This window comes from Labeo rohita, chromosome 14 (assembly GCF_022985175.1).
Source record: "Labeo rohita strain BAU-BD-2019 chromosome 14, IGBB_LRoh.1.0, whole genome shotgun sequence".
NCBI lineage: Eukaryota > Metazoa > Chordata > Actinopteri > Cypriniformes > Cyprinidae > Labeo > Labeo rohita.
Genome location: NC_066882.1, coordinates 21,241,117 through 21,260,494, shown reverse-complemented (window position 1 = coordinate 21,260,494; position 19,378 = coordinate 21,241,117). Strand labels below are relative to the sequence as shown.

General features: G+C 38.1%; 1 protein-coding gene across 3 annotated transcripts in view; it reads left to right on the top strand.

The window, feature by feature from the left end:
- stox2b (storkhead box 2b) overlaps nt 1-18,916 on the top strand; it is a 91,840-nt gene extending 72,924 nt beyond the window's left edge. For all 3 annotated transcript variants that reach the window (XM_051127648.1, XM_051127649.1, XM_051127650.1), the window contains exons 2-4: nt 3,319-3,471; nt 8,434-10,702; nt 14,994-18,916. In XM_051127648.1, coding sequence (XP_050983605.1) covers nt 3,319-3,471; nt 8,434-10,702; nt 14,994-15,183 — 2,612 coding nt within the window. In that variant the 3' untranslated portion in view covers nt 15,184-18,916. The remainder of the gene's footprint in view (nt 1-3,318; nt 3,472-8,433; nt 10,703-14,993) is intronic.
- Nucleotides 18,917-19,378: the final 462 nt, after the last annotated feature.

Sequence of the window (19,378 nt, the reverse complement as noted above, 5' to 3'; positions counted from 1 at the left end):
GATTCAAAATGCATATTTATTATGTATATATAAATACACGCACATACATGTATATATTAAGGAAAAATATGTAAAATATTTATATATAATATAAATGATATTCAAGTGTTTACATACAAATATTTTTTTAAATATATACATATGTGTGCGCACATAATAAATATACACAGTACACATACACATATAGTATGCAAACATAAACTTTTATTTTGAATCAGTTAATCACAACTAATTATTTTGAAGCTCTACTTTATAGCTTTTAGATGGACAGAAATTCATATTATAAGGCAGAATGTAATATTCATGGATGTTTCATTTAATTGCTACTACGTGCCTCAAAACTATCAAATATTTATTGCAACTAACCTAGCAAGCCTTGACAAATCTATTTGATTAGTTCTTCCCTGTAGCATGACTTTGTTTCTAGGTGGGTTAAGCAAGTTTCGGCCAGCGACTGGCATGTTTGTACGCCGTAAGCAGTCTGTAAATTGTAAGGTTATTCACCCGTCATCTGAAAGCTGAATAAATAAGCTTTCCATTGATGTATGATTTGTTAGGTTGGCGTAGGACAGTGTTTGGCTGAAATTTTACAAAATATCTTCACGGAACATGATCTTTACTTAAAATCCTAATGATTTTTGCCTTAAAAGAAAAATCTATAATTTTGACCCATACAGTGTATTGTTGGCTTTTGCTACAAATGTACTCATGCTACTTATGACTGGTTTTGTGGTCCTGGGTCACATTTGTCAGCTGACCTCATACTCAAGGATATTCTTAATTGTACATATGTTTGTGCTGGGATCACCTTTGAGCACAAACTGCTCACTATAATTGTTCAGTGTCCTGTTAATCTTGTGTTACTTGTACACCTGGCTTTTTAGGCAGGTTTGACAACCTCCTAAACATTGTTCAAGTAATGGCAACAGGCCAGACTGTAAATGGGACACCTATGCATATCTATACCTCATGTCTCAGCTAGAAGCAACATAACCTTTGATGTTCATCTCCGATCAGATTCCTGCATCTGTCATCCCTGATAACCTACATCGAACAGATCTGAGGTCAGCGTTTCATCTTTATCAGTCTGACCACCCTGAGTGTGTTTGATTGTTGTGTTCCACCTCCACGTGGACACTAGTTCACTTTGTGCACTCCTCACATATGTTTTGTCCTAATCAGCTTACTTGTTCTTCACCAGCCAGGAAGGTGCATTACCAGTATGTTTCTGTCCTCGCTTTGCACGGCTGATAAGCCCGATTTGGATCCTAAGAGCCAGGGATCCATGCTGAGCTACTTACCCAGGTGCCAAGGCCTGCTGGCTGGGAGTGTTGCCTCCTCCGGGTGTCTCTTCCAGGATCTGTACTGGAGAGTCCAGCACCAGATGTTCTGGGCTATTTTTGAAAGAGGTCTTTGAGTAGTACAGAATGTGGGTCGGTCCGGAGAGCAAATGTTAATTTGGTAGTTAAGGATGAGAGAGTTGTTTCAAGGGCAAAGATTTAATCTCAGTAGGCTAAAGGTGGGTTCTGTCATTTCTGCTGCAAAGCTTTTCAAAAACAGACTGAAGATTAAAATGTTGTTGGAAAGTGTTTTTTTATTGCAGTTCCTTGCCAAGGTGCGGTTTTGGGAGTGTATTGTAGGGGTCAACTGATAAGGGTTTTTCAGATCTCAATAGCTATGGTTTTATGGGCATTTTGAAGTATCGCATCAAAAACAAGTGATGAAAATTAAGTTATTTTACAACAAAGTTTTTATGCTCGCTTGAGGTGGTTTTTGACTTGCACGAAAAAGGTTTCATGTGAATAATGGGAGATGGAAATGGCATTTACTGAATAAATTCCTCTATGCGCATTAAAAAAGTCATGTGACTTTGCGATATAGCATGGCATAACCTGACTAACCAGCAGACTGTTTGTTTGTATTATATTCAGTGGCTTCTACTTTTCTTAGTGATGTGAAGTGTCAGTTTATCAGGGAGTGACAATATTGTTCTCTTTGAAATGTTGGATGGAAACGGCGCTTAAATGTTTTATGCGATATTCCAATTTTGCGCATAAGTTAAATTCGCAACTTTGAATGGAAACCCAGCTACTGCTGATAACTGTGACCAATATAATGCTGTTATACAGTTGAGGTCAAAAGTTTACATACACCAAATGTAAATTATTTTACCAAAATAAGAGGGATCATACAAAATGCATGTTATTTTTTATTTAGTACTGACCTGAATAAGATATTTCACATAAAAGACATTTACATATAGTCCACAAAAGAAAACAATAGTTGAATTTATAAAAATGACTCCTTTTAAAAGTTTACATATACTTTGTTTATGTTTAGTGATAGTTGTTCATGAGTCACTTGTTTGTCCTGAACAGTTAAACTGGCCGCTGTTCTTCAGAAAAATCCTTCAGGTCCCACAAATTCTTTGGTTTTTCAGCATTTTTGTGCATTTGAACACTTTCCAGCAATCACTGTCCAATTGTGCGATTCATCTTTTCACACTGAGGACAGCTGAGGGACTCATATGCAACAATTAGAGAAGGTTCAAACACTCACTGATGCATTAAGAGCTAGGGGTGTAAACTTTTGAACAGAATGAAGATGTTTTGTTTAGTATTGCCCTTCAGAAGCTACAGAAGATACTTACATGTTTCCCAGAAGACCATTCCGGCTGTTACTGCATTGTGTTACCTTCTGGAGCATCAGTGAGCATTTGAACCTTCTGTAATAGTTGCATATGAGTCCCTCAGTTGTCCTCAGTGTGAAAAGATAGATCTCAAAATCATACAGTCATTGTTGGAAAGGGTTAAAATACACAAAAAAGCTAAAAAAAAACAAAGAATTTGTGGGACCTGAAGGATTTTTTTCTGAAGAACAGCGGCCAGTTTAACTGTTCAGGACAAACAAGTGACTCATGAACAACTATCACTAAAACAATCAAAAAAAAAAAAAAAAAAACACATCTGTGGATTATTCAGGTATCAACACAGTATTAGAAATCAGGGTCATTTTTATAAAATACCATACCATGACAAGAATTATTGACTTATTGTTTTGTGCCAGCACTTTGCTACCTGTGCATCCATAGTAGTATCTTTTTTTTGGTTGATTTTTAGAGCATTATCATTTCAAAATGGTGAAATATTAGGCCATTAATGTTTTATTACTTGTGTATTGTGTGTGTTATAACTTTTGATCAGTTCCTCTAGAAAGTCGTGATGCCTGTTCTGTATTAATGCCACCACCGTAAACTTTTAACCTTTGACCTCTGCCACACTGAGCGAATCTTTGACTTTTGATCTTTGTCCTTTACAGGTGATGTGTCTCCCATCAGCATGTCTCCCATCAGCCAATCCCAGTTCATCCCACTGGGAGAAATCCTGTGCCTGGCCATTTCTGCCATGAACTCCGCCCGTAAGACTGTCACGCAAGAGACTCTCATCGAACACCTAGCAACATGCTTCCCAGGTAACATCCTTCAATGGCATCACAGAAAATGTCACAATACAAAAAAGATCACAAAAATCCTAAAATATGCTACAGTTAGCGCTTTGCATCTTTTTTCTTTAATCTTTCTTGCTCCAAGCATTTGTAAGTTTTACGGGCTGAATTTGTTTTAGAATGGTTCAGTGATTTTAGTTTTTTCAGTTTTTGCCAGTAACACCAATTGTAACCATTTACACAGCTATTTGCACATGATAATAGCCATATCCTGGAACGTCTGGGTAAAGTCTCTATTTGGAGCGTTGTGGTCACAGCAGTGATACGGAAAGTTTAACATCCGTTGTTATATGCTATTTTGCAGAAACACAGAACAGGATAATGATGTTTTGCTGAAAGTAGTGACTGGATTATGGGGGAAAATGTGTTTGAATATTTTCTCAGAGGATGTGGTTGTAACAATGTTAACAGTACACACATTCATAGTGAAGGAGTAGACTTAAAGTGAGTCAAAGTACAAAGTTAAAGTACACACAAGTATACTTTTTTTCCTTTTTTGTTTTAAAATGCTGGGGTTTTTTTGTTTTTTTTGGTACTTTACTCTCTGTATAATAACAAAAACATTTATTTCAGTGAAAAAAAAGAGTCCAAAACTCTCAATTTCAGCATTTTGAACAATAGGGCCCTACTTTTTTTTCTTTTTTTTTTCCAGACATTTTTGTGTTTTAATTTTTCTGATAATCAAATGAAGGCATTAAACATTTATTTATTTTTAATCACTGAAAATTGAACCCTTTTATTTTTTGGGCAAACAAACAGGTTTACTGTTAAAATTAATACATGGAAGAAATTTTGTGTGAATATTCTGTCAAAAAAGTTTTAATAATAATTGTAGAATTTTTCTAAAATTAAGTGGTTAATCTGGTTGTAATATTTATTTTTATCATTTAATTGTTTTATTTAAATTGGCCAGAAATAGAAATATATAAAGACGTACATTATACTGTACAAAAGTAATACAAGAGTAATATATTTCTTTTACATGTTAAACTGTACTTTTATTTTGACAGGTTGCCGTGAAGTTTCTGTGTGTATACAGTATGATATGATGCTAGTTTTCTCAAATGAAATGGTAAAATTCACATGAAATGACACTCACAGCAGCTCTGGAGATGAAGTTCATGTGTTCATGTTGTCATACAATGAGACGCAGAGGCCGAAAACCACTGCAAGCCTCACGTGTGCTTCAGTTTTTGTAGTAAACAAAACCTTGTTTCAACAATTCATACAAACAGAGCCAAGCGGAACACGCAGGATTCATATCTAAACCGTATTTTGCATTTTCATATTCACAGACATTACTCCATATCGCGATTTGAATTAAGTAACAGACCCAATTTTGATTTATTCATCTAAAAATTTATGAATTCCGTGGCATTCCATGCTATAGAGTAAATCCATTTTTATGAATGGAGAAATTATAGACGCGCGTCCATGTAGAGACAGAAATGACATGCCGTTGTGTAAATAAGATAAATAACATAAGACCATTTAGTTTGTTTAATGAAAGGGCGGCCCCCTAAAATAGTTGCAGGGGAAACACTGGATAGACAGACACACTGGACACACTGTTGTCGTGCATGTCTCTTTAAATGCAAATGAGCTGCTGCTCCCTGCCCCCTTTTCCAAAATAAGGCTGTGCCATTACCTTATACCTCAGATACTCTCAAAAGACATCTTTTTGGTTTTGAATATGATGTCTATTGCTAAAATCATGCATTTTGAAGCCATATTAGTTTAAACTTCTGATGCACGATTTTTTTGAGCGCGTACATCCGAAGCACATGCACAGAAAGCTGTCACACAACATGTGAGTACTAAACTAAGTTCTCTTTCATGTCTAATTGCGCTTAAACTGTCAAATACACACAAGTTTATGTTAAAAACACAGGAGTTACAAAAACAGTCGGTTATGTCTATGCACATAGACAGCTGGGAAAGAAATCACATGTTAAGCTTACCAAAACAAAGTTACTGTGTTGTCCTTTTTCACATTTTCTGGGTTGATAGATGAACACGCTTATAGCACTTAAACATACAAAAAAAATAGATTTTCATGATATGTCACCCTTGATTTGACATATCTAGAAAAATCTTAGCAAATATATTGTGGTTTATTCAGTATATTGCCTAGCCCAAATTGTATTGGCACAGCCTAATTGTTTCATTACACGTCAGTCGTGTTTTTTGTGCCAAACAGATTTGTCAGATTCAGCATCTCAGTGGTGTGATGTTGATTATATCATGTGAGAGTAAGCTAAAGAGATGCAGCAGATGCTGAGTCATAATGAGCTCTGTGTCCCTTATGTTGCGAGGCAATGAGGTTGCTATAGAATCAGTAGCGAATGCTGAGGTTGCTATAGAATCATGACCTCATCCTTTCAGCTCATGCTCTGCACACAAAACTGTACATTTGCACACCTGGATCGTAACCTCTCCATTTGGACGAGAATCAAGAAGGCAGGTCAGAGTCTGTGTTTCAGTTGGTTTATAGTTTAATTCGGTTTGTAAGGTTACCTTGAACTGTTGTAAGTCACTTTAGATAAAAGCATCTGGCAAAGTAATACATGTACATGTAGTTATGCCAGTGTCATATGGGGATAGTTTTGTTCTGTTAGACAGATAAAAGTCTGTTGGAGAAAGACTCATAGGGGTGTGTTGACTGTAAAAATAAAGCGTACAGGCATCATTGAAATGTAATATGTTGTTCCACAGAGCACATTTTCATATGAGTCATGTAGCAGTTCATCTCGCTGCAAGTATTGCAAGATAGAAAATCCCCCCCATGACGTTTATCTTTTGGCTCAGGTGCAAATCCATTGGTGTTTATTTTGGAGAAAGATCCTAAGGATGTTGCATGGATCCTGTTGTAAAAATAAGCCTATATTTTGGTGAGGCACACAGAATTGCATTATTATTGCTGAGTTCCTCATTTTGAGGTCAAAGTTGAGGTCAAAGTCTGTTTGTTTGGAGAAAAAACACCCTTTTCTGACATCTAAAAGCAAAACATTGAGATTGAACACAGCAACACAGGCTCAATTTCTGATGTTTTTTCTGTGTAATCTAAAAGAGAAATAAATGAAATAGTTGTTTAGTTTTTTATCTTTTCTTTGCAGGAGCACCACTCAATGAAAGAAAAATGGTCAGTGGTTAGTTAATGGAGATTCTAGGATTAGACGGTGTCTTAGGTTAGACTTAGCTAGTGATGAATTATTATTTTTATAAAACTCTCTGAAATGTTTCTCAGTTGTGGGTTAGAAAGAATGAACATTTGTCTGCATGTTGAGACGCCTTTTTGTACCAGCTTAATACAAAAATGTCTGCTGGTTATGCTCATTGGAGACCCAAGTTCAAGTCCAGCAAGGCTCATGTTCCCATCCCATTCAATGCTTACATTTGTTTTATTTTATATTTTTGAAAAATATTTTATTAATTAAAAACAGAAGGAATAGGTGTGTCCAAACTTGCAAACACGCTCAGTAGTCGTTTAAATGTAACAAATCTGTCAAGAAGATCTTGTTGAGACGACCTTCTCAACTCAACAGCTGTAAATCTTTAGAACCAAAGTGAATTTGTGCAGTAAGTGAAAGTCTGTTGTTCTCGATTGGATTAGACAGTCGTTTAAGTGTGTGCGTGTGTGTGTTTGTAAGGTTGAATTAGGATTGCACCTCATTGACAGGGAAACTAAGCAGCAACTATGATGTAAGTACAGGCAACCCTTCTCCACCTCAGCGTCGACTTATAGCAGTGCTCTGGACTACAGATATAAATGACAAAGCCGAAGCGATACAGCGATCAAACAACTTTTTAACTTTATATTTTGACACATGTTGAGGATTCTGTACTGAAAAGAGTTCAGGAGTGGACAAAAATACTCAGAGTGTTTCCCTGTGACATCACAAATGCACTCACCTCTCTAATATCTCTATTTGGACTACAGACATAGACATATACTGTACAATCTCCCCCCCCAAAACATGGATGTTTGACTGGGGTGTTGCCTGCTGCATTTTAACTGCAGTGGGGGAAGGGGGGTGTATTGCGTCACACTAGGCTGGCTTTAAGAACTCCATGATGTAACGGGGAGTAATGCCAGCAGAGGAGCAAAGCTGTGAAACCAGTCAACCAGGCAGGGAGGGCAGCCACCACTGTGCCGTGTCTGTATGCTGTATTAAACACGTCCATACATATAGGGACAGAATGGGAATGTGGGAATTTAATGCAAGACTGTTTTTATGCTCTCAGCTTATATGCAGATATAAACGCTCTGATGTGTTATATTGGTCAATTTGAGTGGATGACATGAAGGCAACCAATGAATAGTGCACATTAAATGTTGTTATGAATGGAAGAATTGCAAGTGCTTGGATTTAATGACAAATTCTGTCATTAATTTACTCTTGTGTCGTTCCAAACCCATAAGTCTGAAAACTTTGAAAACATATTGAGATATTTTTAATGAAATCCGAGAGTTTTCTGACCCTGCATGGACAGCAACAGATCTATCACATTCAAGGCCCAGAAAGGTAGTAAGGACATCGATAAACTAGTCCATGTGACATCACTGGCTCAACCATAATTTTATGAAGCTACTAGAAGCTACAAGAGTTGTTATTGTCCTTACTACCTTTCTGGGCCTTGAACGTAGTAGTTGCATTGCTGTCTATGCAGTGTCAGAATGCTCTCGGAGTTCATCAAAAATATCTTAATTTGTATTTCGAAGATGAACGAAGGTTTTACGGGTTCGTAACAACCTAACCTAATTAATGACAGAATTTTCATTTTTGGGTGAACTATCCCTTTAATATTGTCATCATGTACAAATGCAGCTTGTGTACAATCATATTAAGATTGTGGAATCACTATAATATGGATATTGTTGATGTCAAGAGGATCTAATTGTCTTCTGTCTCTTTTTCTATCCTGTAGGCGTCCCCACTCCAAGTATGGAGATTCTGCGGCACACGCTCAACATGCTGGTCCGAGAGCGGAAGATCTACCCCACCCCAGAGGGTTATTTCATTGTTACCCAGCAGACATATTTCATCACGCCTTCCCTCATTAGGACTAACAGCAAGTGGTACCACCTGGACGAGAGGATACCGGAGCGAATGCAGCAGCAGCAGCAGCAGCAGCAACAGCCGTGTACCTCTCCTCACTCGAGTACCATGACACCCTCCACATCTGGATGTGTCCGGGAAAGACCTCACCACAAGAACCACAGTGACTCCTACAACAACAGCTACCGGGAGGATATCCCTAGTACGCATACCTCAACTTTACAGAGAAGGTCTAAGGAGCATAAAGAGTCTTCTCCTGTGTCTCCGCCCCCTCAGCAGCCATCAGAGAAGAGCAAGAGCTCGCTTAGTTTTCCGTTTAAAACCGAGACAAACAGTAAACACAAAGACGGAAGCAGCAGCAGTGGGGAGAAGCAGTCAAAGAAGTTCGGCCTGAAGCTGTTCAGGTTGAGCTTCAAGAAGGACAAGACGAAACATCTAGCCACGTTTTCAGCCCAGTTCCCACCTGAGGAGTGGCCATTGCGGGACGAGGAGACACCCAGTACTGTTCCTAGAGAGGTGGAGATGGAGATCATCCGTCGGATCAACCCAGATCTCACGGTGGAGAACCTGGCTCGCCACACAGCCGTAATGAAGCGGTTAGAGGAGGAGAAGGCGCAGCGGAACAAAGCGAACTCTTCGGCTCAGCAGAGCGCCCGCAGCAAGAGGAGCCGCAGCCATCGGAAGGCCCAGCAGGGCAAGGCCTCGCGTTCCCACAGCAAAACACGTGCATCCAGGGGGGATCCATCTGAAGGATCCAATCTGGACATATCCTATGATCGGGATTACAGATTCTTCAGCTCCTCGTTGGTACGTTCCCCGCGCGAAACCATGATGTCCATGGAGCGGAATAGGGGGAAGTATATGGTTCACAGCAACCCTAATATTGTGGAGTCTCACTTTACCACCGCTCCCGAGTGGGATGTTTCTGGGGAACTGGCAAAGCGGAGGACAGAAATGCCATTCCCAGAACCTTCTAGGGCACAGTCACATTCCAAAGTCCACCGAAGTCATAGTCATACGCAAGAGAGAAAGTCACGAAATGAGAGGTCGGACAAGGCCAAAGAAAGGTCACGGTCCATGGACAACTCCAAGGGACCACTTGGTGGTGCATACTTAGCTGGCCCTGAGGACTTTGAGTGCAGTCCCGATGACAGGAGTCGGTACTACACTGACGATGGTACTTTGAGGGCATCTGCGCAGGCGACCCACTACTCCCGCATCATGCTCTCTGCTGCTAGATTACACTCTGACGTTTGTGTGCCTGATGTTGGAAGAGGGTCCTCAGAGGATGCTGTGCTTTACCGGACGCTGGAGAAGAGTAAAAGCAGGGATAGTCTTCCCGCTTACAATGACCTGAAGTCTTGCTCTCCCAAAACGCCAGTAGATGACTATTTCCAGTGCACTGCAGCAAATGAAGTCTCTCTCTCTGCCCCACCTTCTCTTGCAAAACCCAGCCATGACTTTACGGATAGCGTCTGGAAGGGGATCTCCTCGGACCGACTGACCCCTCATCTTACGCCACCTCACCCTATAGAATATAAAGAGGAGACAGCAAAGGGACAAGGTAGTATTTCTATAGCGTCAACGAGCCAAACTCCCGAGCATCTCCCCAACGGACGATTGTTGCACCAACTCAATCCCGACTCAGGTGACTTGGACAAAATGCCAGAGGTTTACAGCCAAGAGACTTTGTTTAAACCTCCCGACTATGTGGAGAGCAGCTTCTCAAGGCCAGGTACGATAGGTAAGTCCCCTCACACCAAGTCGACAGAGGTCCTGGAGACTCAGGAGCATTTTGATTCACCTCTACCACTGACCGTGCCACCATCCTCGGCTCAGGAGCAGGCTTCGTGCGCAGAAACCACCTTCGACTATTACAACGTGTCGGATGATGACTCTGAGGAGACTAGTCATAAGAACCGGGTGGAGGAGAAAGTTCTAGAAGAAGGAGGGACAATGCAATGGCTGCTGGAACGGGAGAAAGAGCGTGATTTGCAGCGCAAGTTTGAGAAGAACCTTACCTTTCTAAGTCCCAAGGAAGGTGAGAGCAACAACAGCCAAAAATCAGTCCATTCTACCCGATTGGACAGTATGGACTCCAGCAGTGTGACTGTGGACAGTGGATTTAATTCCCCACGGTAAGGCACTCAGGGCCACTTTAAGGGTTTGTTTCATTTGTTGTGTTGGCAATAGGGTGTGTCTGAAATGAGGGGTATGCTATTCTATGAATAGACATACGTTATTATATCCTTGTTTTTAACTCAGTGTTAACTCACAGGAACATTTAGGGTTTTATGCTTTTATAGACATGACAGAAATCTGTAGAGCCTTAGTTCAATCCCAATTCATGCAAACCTTACATTTTCTTATTTTAAGCAGTAGTAACCACCTCTGTGAATGACATTAGGGCCAGAAACATACTCTATGCAAGAACACCAAAAACACCATGCCTAGCCCCAGCCCGTTATGAAACCTGATGGGTTATATTTTAGATAACTAGCTATAAACACATCAACAGTTTGACTAAGTTTAACTTGCTTGACAGTAGTTGACTTGAAATATAACTCACCACTAGAGTGGCCCATGCAGAAGTGATGAGTATGCATTTTACACCTTGAATTTCACATATTTAACAATGCTGCGGTTTGCTTAGAGTATGTTTGAGGCTTAATACTACTGCACTATGGATCATCTTTTCACTAAAATGGGAGACGCCCAAATATGTGAGAGGTACCGACTACACCTTAATGTAGGTCAACCACTACCAGTTCTACAACTGCAGTCTTTGAAAGGGTTTACACCATTGGTTTTGTCTTTAATTGATTTTTTTGTTTAAATAATATGTTGTATTTTTGTCTAAATGAACGTCATGTTTGTATTGTAAGTGCTGCATTGTTGCATTGTGTGTTCTCATCCAAAATCCATTGGTTTAACTGACATTGTTCTCAAAATTCTCACAATATAAAATGGATAAGCACACGTCTGTCACTTTATCTATTGATATGTTTGAGGCCTTACTTAAAGAACGAATTGCTTTGAGCACATGATGCAACTTGTGCAACTTTACGTCCTACCCTTATCCTCATCCTCCCCTCCAACCTGCAACCTTTTGATCTCGTCTTCCAAATGTCTGAAACCTCTCATAATGCAAACTTCCAGTAAGCGTTTTCATGCTCAGACATTGCAGTGCAATAATAGTGACTCAGAAAACACTTACGTTGGATGCTAAGTCTGTTTTGCAGGCAAAAATCCAACAATAAAAAGGCTCAGTGTCATCCAGAGTGATATAAAGAAGTTTGTGACGTCCAATTAAGTGTTTTAAAAATCAGACCTTTTGAACTGCTGAAACTGCTGAAAGTGGACATTTTGGACTGCATTTAGAAAAATGTGATTGGATGAAGAAAAACAAGCACTGTGCTGATACTCAGGTCACCCTGCGAGGCAGAGCGGGTTAGGAACGCTTCACTACAGTGACGGCGACCCCCCCGTTCGGTGCCAAAAGCCTGATGAGACATTTCAAACATTTGAGGAACAAAATGTGCCCCCATATTTTTTTCTTTAATTGTGTTTTTTGTTTGTTTGTTTGTTTTCCCAAATTAAAGTATGTTGTTTTTCATACAGTGGTTCAGTTGCAGTTTTTACCCTGTGTGTGTGTTAGTTTTGTGCAATTCCTTCTTGTGTTTTCATTCTACCTTTTTGCACTTTCCCATCATAGAAAAGGGAAATTCAAGCTAAAATCGCCTGTTTCCTAAACAGTGGTATTTCAAACGTCTTCTAAATGCTTATTGTCTAATACATTATAAAAAAAAAAAAACAAGTGCACACCCAGAATTTTTTTAATTTTGGAGGTTCTTGGGCCAGTACCTGTTTTTATTTTAAAATATCCAACCTTTTGAAAAAAAAAATGTTAAATGTATGTTTTAAACGGTAAATAAAAGCTAATTAATTATATTAATAACAAATAACAAAATATCTAGATACATGAAATATATCTAAAAAAATACAGATGCTGATATTTATTATATGTGCTAGTTAGTAGTGCTTGGTTAAAGCTGAATGAAATAGTGGCGCCAATAGCCATCGAGTTCGAGCTTGCGGAGCTTTCCCAATCCAAGGTAGAGTTGGAGCTGGGCCATATGGATTCTACTTGTCATTTGATTTATTTAATGATTTTAGATTGGGCAGTCATATTTAAAATGGGTCAAATAATGTGATATTTTCAGATGTTTTTTTTATATGACAACTTGCATTTTTATCATTCTCATACAGTCCTGCATCTTACACTGGGCAGGTTTGGGCTTTTTGAGAGTAGCATCTATCGACACATGGCTTTTAGAATCAACATATAAATCCATGTATCATCACCTTAACCTTTATAGATGTTCTGTTCCTTCAGGTTTGTATTCCTCATGTTGTCATAGTCTTAAATGTTAAAGAGGGTTCAGAAATGAAAATTACTCCCATGATTTACTCACCCTCAAGCCATCCTAGCTTTCTTCTTTCAGACGAATTAAAAAATGTTCTGACTCTTTCAAGCTTTATAATGGCAGTGAATGGGTGTTGAGATTTTGAAGCCCAAATTGTATCCATCCATCATAAATTCTGACAACAAAGAATTTAACATTCAGAATACTGTAATTACAGCCATTAAAATTACTTCATGCAGCTCCAGGGGTTAAGAAAAAAGTCTTCTGAAGTGAATCGATGCATTTGTGTAAGAAAAATATCCATATTTAAAACTTTATAAACCGTAATCTCTAGCTTCCGCTAACTGTCAAATTATAAGTTCTCACCCCCTTGTCATCCAAGATGTTCATGTCTTTCTTTCTTCAGTCGTAAAGAAATTATGTTTTTTGAGGAAAACATTTCAGCATTTTTCTCCATATAATGAACTGATATGGTGCCCCGAGAAAGAAGGGTCTCGTCTAGTGTAACGATCGGTTATTTTCATAAAAATAATACAATTTATCAAACGCTCATCTTGTCTTACTCTGCCTGGACTGTTTTTGTTCCGGGTCATGACAGTTGAAAAACTCCCAACTCATGTTCTCCCTCAACTTCAAATTCGTCCTATATCGCTGTTTTACCTTTTTGGTTAAGGGTGCTTGACCTTCTTTGCATGTTCACTTTGCAAAAACTGGGTTGGTACTTCTGCAGCGATGTAGGATGATTTTGAAATGATTTTTGAAGTTGAGGGAGAAAATACGGAAGAACTGTCTTGAGCCAGAATACACAGAGTTCAATGAGAGCAAGACAAGACGAGCGTTTGAAAATAAAAAGTATTTAAATTTTTTAAAATGAAAATAACCGATTTTGCTAGATAAGGCCCTTCTTCCTCGGCTGGGATCGTTTACAACCACATTTGGGTTCGTTTGAAGCTGCATTTAAACTGCATTTTGGAAATTCATAATAGGGCACCATATCAGTCCATTATATGGAGAAAAATGCAGAAATGTTTTCCTCAAAAAACGTAATTTCTTTACGACTGAAGAAAGAAAGACATGAACATCTTGGATGACAAGGGGGTGAGTACATTATCTGTAAATCTTTGTTTTGGAAGTGGATTTCTCCTTTAATTCGCTTCAGAAGGCCTTTATTAACTCACCGGAGCTGCGTGGAGTACTTTTTATGATGGATGTATACACATGGATGGCCATTCACTGCCATTATAAAGCTGTGAAGAGCCAGGACACTTTTAACGTAACTTCGACTGATTCGTCTGAAAGAAGAAAGTCATATTCACCTAGGATGGTTTGAGGGTGGGGTAATTTTAATTTTTGGCTAAACTATCCCTTTAAATGTTGCTCCTGTACTGTCCTTTCTCTTCTTTGTTGTCCTTGTTTACTTTTATTTTTTCAGATTTGGGCAAAATTCTGAATTCTAAAATGAACAGGCAAGACAGCACAGGATGTTGAATTGGAATGAAAGGAAGAGAAATTAAATACTGATACCCAGCAAGAATTTCTTTAGTCCAAAACAGAAATAATCACATGATTCTATATGATTCTAAATCTAGACTCTGTAATTATTATTATTAATATTTTATTATTATTATGTTTTTTATAATACATTTATTTTTTGCTTTTGTTTTGAAAAAGAAGAATCTTTTTGTTTTTATCATTTTTTTTTTTTGTAGCCCAAAACTAGTGGTATACATACAATTTGAATTCTTCTTTCTAATTAAATTCAACATCTACATCCTGTTTGCAAATTGGATTCAAATTCATAAGATTATTTGTACATCAGACTGCATTCTCAGTTCAGTTCTGAATGGTGCACGACCCTGATCAGCAGTAATAACAAGACTGATTGTTAACCTTGACCCCATCTTTGTTTCTTTTTCAGCCTGTTACTAATCAATTTTCCATTTCTGCTTTCTTCATAACACTTTCATTCTCTTTCCCTTTCTGTCCTTCTGTACTGCTTCAGCACGCGGGAAAGCCTCGCTTCGAACACCTCGAGTAATGTGGAAAATAGCAGGCGCCAGAATATGGCTTTGAGTCCAGGACACATTGGCACCAAAAGACCCCCGCCGCCCTACCAGCCCCCCAGCTTCCGTACCATCCGTGAGCCGCCCGCCAACCGCACGGAGAAACAGGCCTCCATCACCAGCGTGTAGTGATGGGGACCGCCGTCAAACCCAACTTCACCAGGACTGTTAACAATCGTACAGACAGGACCTTCTGAGCTTGTGTTCCTGCTGTTTTCAAATGTAGACGTGTTTCAAAAACACTTCATCATGATTCACTGGAGGTATCTTTTGCTTTTTTTGTATTTGTAACAAATACTGCTGCAGACAAACAAGTCATTAGGACTAAATTTACGCTGATCTACGATCTGTTTGGGATAAAATCCTCGATCAAACTCATTTGTAGGTGTCCTTTATAGCTTAATGTATCCACTACGGGTCTTAACTGTCTTCTGATCCAAACTTGGCTGCGTTGCCTCTGCCTATTCATTCATCGCTGTGTCTAGTGTTTCATTCTGTACGCTCAGGTCCCTCTGAACTCTACTGACTTAGTGTCTCATATTTGCTGGCCAAAATTTGAAGGCCATGATAATCTCCCTGGAAATCCAAACAAGCTCATCTGTTTCTGCTGGAATCGTTTTACCGCATCCTTGTGTATCGTCCACCGTCCTGGGATTTCTCGGGGACGTTTATGTAGAATCTTAACAAAACACACCACCATTATGGCATTATTTGTTTATAAAAATACCAATTTAAATATTACTGGTGCTTTCTCATTGAATGGACCGTTATTCTTTAAAAAAAAAGAACAAAAAAAACTTGGAATCCATTTTTCTTTCCAGATTTTCTCTTTTAACCAGGTGCTCAACTACTAGACGACACAGAATACACACATTGCTACCTCCACTATTTGTACAGTCGTAGAGGGAGACATGAGAGACGTCCACCCCCACCTTAGGCCCGCTGTATTAGACAAACCACTATCAGCTTGCAAACTGTGAATGTACTGCTAGTGCTTTTCAATCACATCTTCATCATCAAGCGTTAGTAACCTACTGTTCGCATACTAATAGAGCCAAATCTCATTGTAATAGAGAGGAGACTTGTGTAGAGTTTGGAATCATATAGGACCCATATAGAGTGGATAATTTAGAACTTCACATCTCTGATATGTCCAGCCATGTTCAATAATTTATTGTTATTATGATTATTATTATGATTACAATTAGGTTTTTTTCCAGTTCTTTTAGTACACAAATTCATGGTAAGCATTAGAACAATATTGCACTGATTCTTGAGTTATGGGGCAAAAGCAAATTAAAAAAGTTACGGTTTCTACAAAAATATTATTTGCGTAATGACATTTTAAAATATATTTAAATAGAAAATGTGTTATTTTAAATAGTAATTTCACAAGATTACAGTTTATATATGCATATGATGTTATTTATTACCTTTCCATAATTTGACATCTCTATCATAAAGATTGCAATAAAAATGTTTTGGATTTTTACATAATTTCCTACCCATCTTCTTTAACGCAGAACGGAAGTAAGTCTATGGGTGAGACTTCCGGTTCATTAGCCACTATAAGGAAATAACGAGAGGAATAACAACGTGCAGTAAACGATAAAACTTTGCACTACAAACCACTGTGTTCATAATTAAAATAATACATTAAAATAATGGCAAGACACACCAGTTTTCAATATCAAGCAGCAAAAACAAGCTGTTTTGTACAGCTAAAAAAGTATTTTCACGACGCGGCCATATTGGTGGCACTGAATGTAAACAATGCCACTGAACCGAAAGAAACTCGCATATTTTGCTGATTATTCTTCTTGAAACTGGTCAGTTATTGTCATGTTTTGGCACTTTACTAATCGGTCAGACCGGAAAAAATATTTGGAGTACTACTGACTGCCAAAAGTTATAACAAATCAAGGGGAAGAGTGCAAAAAAATGTCTTGAGGAACCAAAGGTGTTTATGGTTAGCCAAACTGAACCAGGATTTCCAGGTAGGTGAAATATTAGGCTAATAACTTAATTAATACTGCCGGTATGTATCTTTACCACCTATTAACTTTTTAGTTTGTCAAAATATTGTGCCCTTTATTGCTTACTAAGTCCTTCTCTATATGATTTAGCAGCTTCCACACGTTTTTTCTGTAGTTTAGACAACATAAATTAGCAGAACAACTAATTCAGTAGTACATTAACCGCAATCCATGCTGTTATTTACATGCGAGTATCGCCAATACGGCCGCGTGTCTGCTGACCAAAGCTTGACGTAAGTGCAAACCCTCTATAGAAACCATCACAGAATTATATTGGTTTCAATGGAAACTGTAATGGTCCCAGTGGGTTTCTGTTGGTAATGGCGTTCTTATGAGGAAAACAAAGTGGATTAGAATACTACAAGCAACACTAGAGAAACAAAGTGGCTACTCAGTTAATATTCAGTGTCCTATTTTCTTCATTCTTAAAGTTGAATGCTAAATGTGTAAGTATTTATGACAAATATTTGATGAGTCAACAACCTACCTTGTTTTTAAACGCGGAAGTAAGCCGCTTTCTGTTAATGGACTAGATCTCCGGTTCATTAGTCGCTGTTGGAAATAGCGAGAAAAATAACAAAAGTGTAGTAAACGGTAAAACTGTTTGCACTACAAGCCAGTGTGTTCATAATTAAGATAATACATTCAGATAATATGGTAAGACATACCAGTTTGCGATATCAAGCAGGATGAGACCGGAAGCCTTGCACATACCATTTACAAACGGCCGCTCGCGCCCGCTCTTACGGGAAAAATGTGACCCTGGACCACAAAACCAGTCTTAAGTCGCTGGGGTTTATTTGTAGCAATAGCCAAAAATACATAGTATGGGTCAAAATTATTGATTTTTGTTTTATGCCAAAAATCATTAGGATATTACATAAAGATTATGTTCCATGAAGATATTTAGTAAAATTCCTACTGTAAATATATCAAAACTTAATTTTTGATTAGTAATATGCAATGTTAAGAACTTTATTTGGACAACTTTAAAGGTGATTTTCTCAATATTTTTATTTTTTTGCACCCTCAGATTCCAGATTTTCAAATAGTTGTATCTCGGCCAAATATTGGTCTATTATAGCAATAGTTTATTATGTATTAAGCTTTCAGATGATGTGCAAATCTCAATTTGGAAAAATATGACTGGTTTCGTGGTCCAGGGTCACAAATAAGGTGGGTACAAAATAATTATTTGCATAAACTTTTATGTTCGTTGCCTGGTTTTGCCCCAATATAAGAGAATCAGTTATTTCTAAGTTTTTAAATAAGTTATTAAATTATAAGTCTGAAAGAACAGCTTTTTTCTTTTGTGAAACGATGTTCACTGCTCCATTTAGTGAACATCTGTCATATTCATCCGAGTCCCCTCATGAGTTCTAGAGGACTGTAAAATGTCACGCTCTCCAATAAATGGATAAACTGCAGCCAGGACTACCTTGTTATACCATTTTTGCACTAATGCCTGTTCTCTGGTGACTGTAAAAAGAAAAAGGAAAAAAAATCATCCGAATGGATGTTCTGTTTATAATGAACATATTTCATACGAAATACTGATAGTCCATGAAATGTCTTCCCTAAACATGATGGATTTCTTATGGTTCTCAATAACATTGTTCCTTATTGTGACATTATGTCATTCTGTAAGAGATGGCCTATCTGTCGAGCTGAGTATAAAAACCTACAAGGGGGATTTTTTGGTAAAGTCTATAATATTTAAAAAAGAAATTCCCTGTTTGTGTAGTTGTGCTGTTAAATGTTTTAGTGTACTAAATCCCTCCCTTGGGGATTGTGTAACTTTTTAAGACAATAAAATAACATGACATGTTTAATTTAACTGTGTGATCTCTGTTGAGGTCAATGCCATGTCTGGGTTTTCGTGTTGTGAAAATTGCAAAGCTATTCACATTGAGGTAGACTACCACAAATAACCACAAGCGGGCGCTCCCCAAACTCTTTAAAGCATTGACCTTCCTTTTCATTATAAAGTAAATTTTAGCAGTAAACAGACGTTTAATACTTTACATATTTTATTTTTCAATGAGTTTTGCTTAATTTTTTCATCTAAAACACCAAAACCACCCAAAACCCCAAACCACCCAAACAACAAATTGAAGTTCCACTTTTAACTTTGGCAAAACCAGTGTGTCAAAACAAACCTCAGAGGTTTACCGTAGTTCTCTTGTTTCATACTATTGTGGTTGTTTTCATCCTGGTTTTTATGCAGTTTAAAGTGGCTAAAATTTGAGACTAAATGAACATTGCTCAATTGTTGAACGTAGAAAAAC